This window comes from Plectropomus leopardus, chromosome 11, assembly GCF_008729295.1.
Source record: "Plectropomus leopardus isolate mb chromosome 11, YSFRI_Pleo_2.0, whole genome shotgun sequence".
Taxonomy (NCBI): domain Eukaryota; kingdom Metazoa; phylum Chordata; class Actinopteri; order Perciformes; family Serranidae; genus Plectropomus; species Plectropomus leopardus.
Window position 1 is genome coordinate 3,014,034 of NC_056473.1, and position 8,307 is coordinate 3,022,340.

General features: G+C 39.7%; 1 protein-coding gene across 1 annotated transcript; it reads left to right on the forward strand.

The window, feature by feature from the left end:
- Positions 1 to 2,999: 2,999 nt before the first annotated feature.
- Positions 3,000 to 4,664, forward strand: si:dkeyp-59c12.1. The gene is made up of 4 exons (XM_042496927.1): positions 3,000 to 3,048; positions 3,156 to 3,209; positions 3,298 to 3,374; positions 4,239 to 4,664. The coding sequence occupies exons 1-4, from the start codon at positions 3,000 to 3,002 to the stop codon at positions 4,662 to 4,664; spliced, it is 606 nt and encodes a 201-aa protein (XP_042352861.1).
- Positions 4,665 to 8,307: the final 3,643 nt, after the last annotated feature.

The following is an 8,307-nucleotide window of genomic DNA, read 5'->3' on the forward strand; positions in this document are numbered from 1 at the left end:
CTGTTGGTTTTGCAGTTTTTCCCTTCTATTCTATGTAATATGTGCAAAATGTATGCATGAAAATCAGTCATAACTGTGTACATTTGAAACAGCCAAATATTTGAATATCCATCTTCTTGGAGCTTCCAGGCTTGGATTTATCTAATTTACTTGAGATAACAGAGAGGAAATTATATCAGAGATGATGTAAAGGGTTTCTGTGATCTGGTTTTACTGCTGCAGCTTAAAGAAGGGTCAACCGTCATCGAGGAGCTTTTATTACTACAAGACTGTAAAATGTGGTAAAAAAAGTCAGCGCTAAATAAAAAAAGCATGCTTGAATGAAGGTTTTTCTTAAAATAATACCTGATTTGATCTTTATACACAGCAGTATTTGCCATCAGGCACAATGTTTACATGCACACAAGAAACCAGGTTACTTGGAGAAATCAGATGATAACAGGAAATTGTAGCCCACAGAGGAGTGAGTAAAGCTCGAAAAGATAAAGACAGATCACACACGCACGCACGCACACACACATAAACACACACACACGCACACACGCACCCACACACCCACACACACAGGGAGGCGGGTGTTCGCTCTGCAAGCAGCCAATTATCTGAGGGTTTGTTTCTGGTGGGCCAGTCAGTGTTTAGCTGGCCCCAGCTGCCTTTTCTGGCTCAAAGTAAAACACAGTCATCTGCTGTAAAGGACATTTATTGTAATGTACTTCCCCCTTGTGGTTGCTGATAATATTGCTACAGCAAGTGGAAAGAGCAGTAGTTTATTAGATTGGAAGTCTACAACAAAAGGCGCACTTCAAAACCTGCAACTTCCGAATTGATTAATAATGATTAACACATACACTGCAGTTATTAATATACCCTGAGGCTGTTTAAGGTTTCTTTCAGATTTAAAACAGGCCCATATTTTCAATAAGTTAAGAAACACAAAATAACTTTTTCCAGCCAGACAAACTCATTGTTTGTTTATGTGACAAGACCTGTAATTAATATCGTCAATAATGACTTATTGCATCTTTGGATTTTACAGCCTTGTGCAGACACTGACTTTTATCTTTAAAGCAGCTTGTGTTATTTGTCTTCAATGGTGCAGGAAGTATTTAGGTTCTTTACTTAAAGGTCCAGTGCGTAGGATTTAGGAGCATCTATTGGTAGAAATGGAATACAATATTCATTATTATGGTATATACAATCTTAAGTTTGTAACCTGCCACCTGAGGGCAGTATGATGATGCAGTGGTTAGCACTGTTGCCTCAAAGTGACAAGACAGAACCAGGAGCTGAACCCAAATGCACGACACCAGAGATCAAAAGTATCAAAAGCCATTTATATTTACATCCAGAGCGGTTTCTCATCTATGGAATCCACCGTGTTGTTTCTACATTAGTCTATCATGGACAAGCCAAGCAGTTGCTCTAGAAAAGGGCCAAAGGGTAATGCTGTGTCGGCTACCGTAGTTCTCCTCCATGCTTGGCACACAGGAGAAATTTCAGTTCTGTAACCTCACTGCTATGGGCCACTAAATTCAACACAAAAAGTAAAAGTAAAAGAAGTAGCTATGAAGTCAAAACAGAAAATGAGTATTATTATAGATCATTTTCTTATCATGCATTCACGTGTGACCAGCATTATAATGTTAAGTAACTAATACAAAATAAATCATGTTCTAAAAGCTGATCATATGTTGTATGTAAAATCATAACTGAAGAGTACATCGGCTACTATTGCTACTATGCCATTATTTTCCGTCAAACTTCTACTATAATACACATATGATTGTTATTACCACATACATAAACTACAATATTTGCATATACAATACATGCTATCATCAAATACAATTGTCATTTTTTTTTGTCTATTCAAAGCGTTATGTTATTGATCCTATTATTGCTTTGCATCTCTCCCCCTCTCTCTCCCTCCCTCTTATATCACTTTTTTTCTACCATTTTTTTTTCTCTGTTAAAGATTTTTTTTTGGGGGGGGGGGGGGGGGGGGGGGTATCCGTACACGCTGAAGGTCTTAGGACAGAGGGGTGATGTGTGTTGTAAAGCCCTCTGAGGCAAATTGTGATATGTGATAATGGGCTTTATAAATAAAACTGAACTGAACTGAATTGAAAGTAGTCACATCAAGTCGTGGAATAAAAGTGAAGTGGATGTTGAGGTGTATTATGGTCCATTTCTTATGGTTCTTATTTGGTCAGGCACAAAGAGACCTTGAGGTCAGAGGTCTAGGGATGGTTAGGCCTGGGAGTCAAGCGTGTAGAATACTGGAGCCAGGTTAAGAATAACATGGAATGAGGCCCCCTCCAAAAAAGGACATATTTGTGGGGTCTTGTGATTGATTACAGCAGGTGAAGAGTTGTTCCACTCATTCATTCTCACATTCATTCAAGAATGTATTGATGCCTGTACCTATATAAGAGACTTGCATGAGCTGTAAGACAGAGAGATTCGTATTGGTCCTGAATCCTCTCCCAGGCAGACCATGGTGCCTGGTGGATGCTGAACTTCGTTGTAATAAACTTATTCTTATGCAACCAAGTCGGTGTCAGCTGAGGTTTCTTCATCATCTACACATCATTGCTACTTAACAAACAACAATGTATAACGTGTAAAATGAACAAATTATGTATTTATAAATAAACAATAAAAAAGAGCCTGTGATAAAACGCGAGAAAAATATTCTGTTCAGGACATATGAAAACAAGCACATGGTAGACATCTGAAGATAGACATCTGTAGATACTGAAGCGATGTTCACGTTTCATTCACCTGCTCACTATGGCGCGCGCTCTTGCCACACACGCGTGTGCGAGATCACGTGAGGGAGACCTCGTTACATTTCATTGCTGCTGCAGTTGTTGTTGTTGTTGTTGTTATGGGTGATTTGTTTAGCCCGCCCACCTGTGTGTCCTATAATAAGAGCTCTGAGCCAGCAGCAGCAGTCTCCGCCTCTACATGGAGCTCACACAGCTGGCTCGCTGAAAATGGATGCCAACATCGTTGTTATGGGGACAGAGAGCGTCGGGAAAACAGGTATAAAAGAGAGAAAGAAAGAAAGAAAGAAAGAAAGAAAGAAAAATATGTAGTATAGTCATGCATATATTTCTATTGCGCCTGCATTTAAACATTTTCTTTTTCAGCTCTGACTGTGCGCCTCCTAACTCGGAGATTCATCGGAGAATATGGAGATATTGGTTAGTGGCGAGTCTTGTTTTTTATAAAATCGATGTAATGCAGTTTTATAAACTTCATCTCACTTTGCATTCACTTTTTGTGATGCAGAATCCATCTACAGTCACAGTTTTATGGTGGATGGGAGGGAAATAACGCTCAACATCTGGGATTCACCTTATTCTGGGGTAAGGAGAGAAATAAATAACTCCTTGACTGTTGCTATCAGTGATTTTTTTAATGTTATGCTTTTTTATGTTAGCTTTATCTTGCTGACATGCTCTGCTGTTACCAATGGACTCCTCAACTCTTCAAACTTCATACTACGATGTAAAAATGCAACATTACAAGTAAAGTTCATTCATTTAAAATTTTACTAAGTAATATCAAACCTAAAAGTCCCTTTCACATAATGAGTAATTTGGTCTGTCATAAATCATATTTTTGTAGATCATCTTATGTTTTGTGTAGAAAATTACAATCATGGCTGTGATTTATTTATTTAACCGGAAAAACGTCTTGATTCAAAACTTCCGGATGATCTGCTCAGCTTTTGAAGAGTTATGTGATGCAGCAACATCTCTTGTAGCTCCTGCTGCATCATGAGGGAGCCAGTTCCGACTGACAAGTACACAGCCATAGCATCATGTGACCTAGAAAAGCCAAAAAAGTGTTTCCATTGCAGTTTAGCGAAATATGGCTTTTTCAAATGGCCTAAAATACCACTTCATGCAAGTGTAAAACCTTTTCTTGCAATAAATGGGAGTTTTTTTAAAAAAATTGTTCCCTTGCGGCATACATTTGCAATTTCCACAATTTGAGGGTTACTGGAAACCCTGCTAGAGGTGAGTAAGGGGCTTGTAATTATTGATGAATCTCAATGCAGCATGATACATAGAGTCCGGAGCATGCAGTGAAAGGAGTATTTCTTAACATAAATGGAAAACCTTAAGTAAACTACAGCTATATCTGTAATAAAGAACAGTGTTTGTAAATGTATTTTGTTACTTCCCACAATGAACATTGATTACTATTATTTTATGATTTACCAGGATTTGTCTGAGGAGACGTCTCTATTTAAGAAGAAAGTCCAGTGGGCAGACGGCTATGTTCTCATCTACAGCATCTGTGACAGAGCCAGTTTCAACGCTGTCAGCAGGCTCATCCAGACCATCAAGTCCACCAAAGACTACCTGAATGCTGACAAAGTGCCCATAGTGATTGTGGGCAACAAGAGGGACCTGCACCACAGGCGGACAGTGCTGAGTGAGGAGGGCCGCCTGCTGGCTCTTAACACAGATTGTCACTTCTACGAGGTGTCTGCGGCTGAGAACTACCACAGTGTGCTCATGGTGTTTCACGGGCTGGTGGACAGGATGAAGGACGCCAAGCTGACAACGAAGAGGCCTCTGGGGTTCAGGGGCATAGTGAAGAGCATGTCTGCAGTGTTCGCCAGGAAACGGACAGACTCCTTTTAGTGACAACATGACAGAAGAGGAGGTAGTTTTCTGTGACTCTGTGAAAGAGACACATATGGATATTACACTCTGTCAGTGAAATATTATCATGTTACTGTGCCAAAGGCAACAATTAAGTCTCCTAAGGCAGTCATGCTGCGGAGACGGGAGCTGCTTTTCACTGAGGAGTGTGGAAAGACTCCAGAGAAGAAAAAGTCATTAAGCTTCAGAAACAATGGAGACAAAACAATGTCACTGATGTTTTTTGGTGTTAAGTTTTGAGGTTAGCTGCACTTCAAGCTACATGAAACTCTCATTCATTTTACAGATAGGTAACATGTAGCCTAATATTATATGCAACAAAGTATGCAACAAGGTGTGGCTTCAGATTGGAAGAATTTCTATGCACAAATTAAATTTAGTCATGATGATGACCAAAGATAAAAAAACAGTTCTTAGTGAAACTTGTGAAGTGACTAAAAAGTGCCCTACTTAATTGTGTAATTGATTCTTAAAGGTAAAATGTTTGTATTTATTCAAGTCTTAACACTGTAAAGCAAAATAACAAACTGTTTTAGATATTTATGAGCCCTCCCAAGTCTAATTCATGAATTTTACTGAGATTTACTGAGAATCTATTGTTTGTCTAAACCTTGTTTAATGACTTACAAAGAAATGTGATCTTTTGTGTTGACTCAAAAATTAAAATGTTTGTTTTCTAGTAACATTATTTATTGATATAAGGAGTGATGGTATTGGGTCAGCCTCAGATCAGTAAGGCTGAATTTGGTGGCTTTCTCAAGGGCACTTAGGCAGGGTGGTTGCTAAATGACTTTACGAAGGATGGTCTCTAACCGATTACATTGTCCCAAACTTTGTTGCACAACTTTACATCAGTGTCTGCATTAACAGAGCCTTAACAGGGATTTTTGCAATAGCGATTTGCTTGATTCACACATTAATCAGTCATATCTCAAAGTGATAACATGGGATCTGTCCCACTTGGGACACAAAAAGCAGACAGACAAAACGGATGTTAAACAGAAAGAGCTTATTTATTACAATTAGTGAACTGTGCAGGTGAATGATGGACAGGATGACTGGCTGAGGTGAGGGGTGGTCCGTGTTCCTGAGGTTTTCACAAAACAGGTCTTAGCAAAAAACGAACTGGCAAACAGGCAAAATGGAAAAGATCTGAATTAGATCCGGACTTGTGACACAACAGACTGCGTGTTTCAGTGGTTTGTGGAGCTGGCTCTCTTGTAGGAAGCTGGCTTGATTGCAGGCAGGTGTGTTGATTGATGAGTGCCACCAGGTGTGCAGCGTGAAGGAGTGCAGACGAGCGGAGGGGGGAGAACAAAGGAGAGACAAAACACAACAGGCACACACCAAACACACAGACTGACACAGAGTTTTGCTATTTCCTTCTTGTTTTTTGCTTTGGGTGTGTGCCCCCACATCACATAGGTAAGGTCGGGGCTTTACAGTTTTGTAGTAACCAGGTTCCAGACTGTAAAGATGCATGCAGTTAAAAGACACAGCACTGAATAATGGTGAAAAGCCAAAAGAGAGTGAATCTGGGGTTTACTGGCCAGCATGCATACGAACAGCAACTGACAAACATGCGTAGTACCTCTGTGAGTTTAGCTTCACAGAGGACACAAACAGCAGTCTCCAGGTCGAAAGTCAATGTTTGTTTGATCCATCCGAGACCAATCGCGTATGCAGACTTTTTTGTGTGTCCACCGCAACATAAGATCATCATTGATTTTGCCTTGGCATTATTCGTGTTGCCAGCAGGTTGTCTTTAAACACATTTTATCCCCACAACCACAAAATACATTATTATGACGTGTCCATGTCATGTATTTCTATGAGACCGGACAGTATGTTAATAGAGGGAAGTCTGGCTTTCCCTGCTTAGGCTGCTGCCCCCGCGACCCGACCCTGGATAAGCGGAAGAAAATGAATGGATGGATGGATGGATGGACAGTATGTTTGGAGAAGCCCACCAAGAGTTTCATTCTCGTTTGTGTGAGTATGTGGAATATTCCTGATGGACAAACAGAGGAAATGATCCTGCTCAGGTTTTTGAACCAGCCACACTTTTAGTAGACCTCATTGTCAACATCATCATTATCATTATCATCATCATCATCATCATCACAATCATCATTTATTCACACATTTATTCATTCATGTCAAAGAAAAAGTGATACAGAATAAAATAAAACCACAGTACAATAGAATAAACATGTGAAAGGGACACACTAAATAAGCTTTTGGGAGGAGAACTAAAAAATTAACATATAAGATAAAAAACAACCAACCAACCAACCAAACAAACAAACAGTACACCACAGTCAAAACAAAACAAAAAAACAAGAAAAAGATCCATAAACATTCTTGACATCAAACATGTACTTTTGCCTCCTTTCAGCCAGAGAGCTGCCTGTCGCTGTGTCTGTCCCCATTAAAAACTCTTTAAGCTGACAAAAGTAATTTTCCCATTAAGACAGCTTTAGTATTTGTGGAAGTTCAGCCCAAGATCAGAGACTATGTAGGAAATGATAAACTGCATGCTTTCACCACATTAATAAATGCTCTTTTGACTGCTATTACAGTGTCAAGTACAAGTAAATGTTAACTGAAGACTGAAAATATCTGTTATAGTCTACATAACAGTGAATGTGTGATGAATGGGATTGTCCTCAGATTATAATGTCAGCGAGACATCCAAATAAACCCTCTCACTTCTCATCCAATCTTCCTCAGATCTCAAATCATGCTGAGACTGCAGACAGTGGGGGTCTGTCAATAGAAGACTCTTTCCCCATGAAAATTCCTCAAATTTGTGTCTGACCTGCTCCACTAAACTTGGCCTGACCCTCAACATTTGGCGGCAGACACTTCCTTTCTTTTTCTCCTCCCTTCGACCTCTGTCTTGTTTGGTGTCAGGAAAATAACCATCTGAGTGGCTATCAAGGCGTCAGCATGGGAGGGCAAATGGCAGGTAAGCTGGTGCCAGCTCCCCAGCTTTTCTATTCTTGTGTGTGAGGAATCTGACGGGAACAAGGCACGGGTTAACAAAGTAAGATGGGGGCAGTCTGGCCCCTGCAGGTCCTTGTCAGAGGCGCGGATCACTTCACAGCACAACCCAAAACAGACAGCAGCCTGACAGAGATGTGCGAGAGCTGCTCCATGTGTCCCTGTGTGCTGCCACAGCTCTTACAGCAAGGAGTAAGATTTCTTCAGAAAAATACAAATGTGTATCAGGGCTGGGTGATATAGGCTGAAAATTATAATGCAATACTTTTAGGCTATATCTCAATATACGATATAAAATATCTTGATATTTTTAAATCTCCCCAAAAGCACTTTATTTATGCCAAAACTGGTAGACAGAAGTGAACATTGCATTTTTCTTTTTAAAATTTCCTCTTTGATGTGACAATATTTCAGTAATGACTGTTGGTACTTTGAAAAAATATTAACACAATTCCTTTTTGATCAATAATCACTAGTAATGTAGATATAATGACTAGGTGGGTGAAAGCAAGAATAAAATAAGTAGAACTTTCTAAAAAGGGGGGAAACGTACATCACTATGCTGCTGAAAGAGGAATTTGTATTTGGAAAAATTCTTATGACGGATCAAAACATG

Excerpts from the sequence above, each read along its gene's own strand:
- si:dkeyp-59c12.1 (XM_042496927.1), top strand. The coding sequence starts at position 3,000 with ATGGATGCCAACATCGTTGTTATGGGGACAGAGAGCGTCGGGAAAACA. Across the intron at positions 3,049-3,155 it reads AGAGAGCGTCGGGAAAACAG|CTCTGACTGTGCGCCTCCTA; the intron begins GTATAAAAGAGA and ends TTTCTTTTTCAG. Across the intron at positions 3,210-3,297 it reads CGGAGAATATGGAGATATTG|AATCCATCTACAGTCACAGT; the intron begins GTTAGTGGCGAG and ends TTTGTGATGCAG.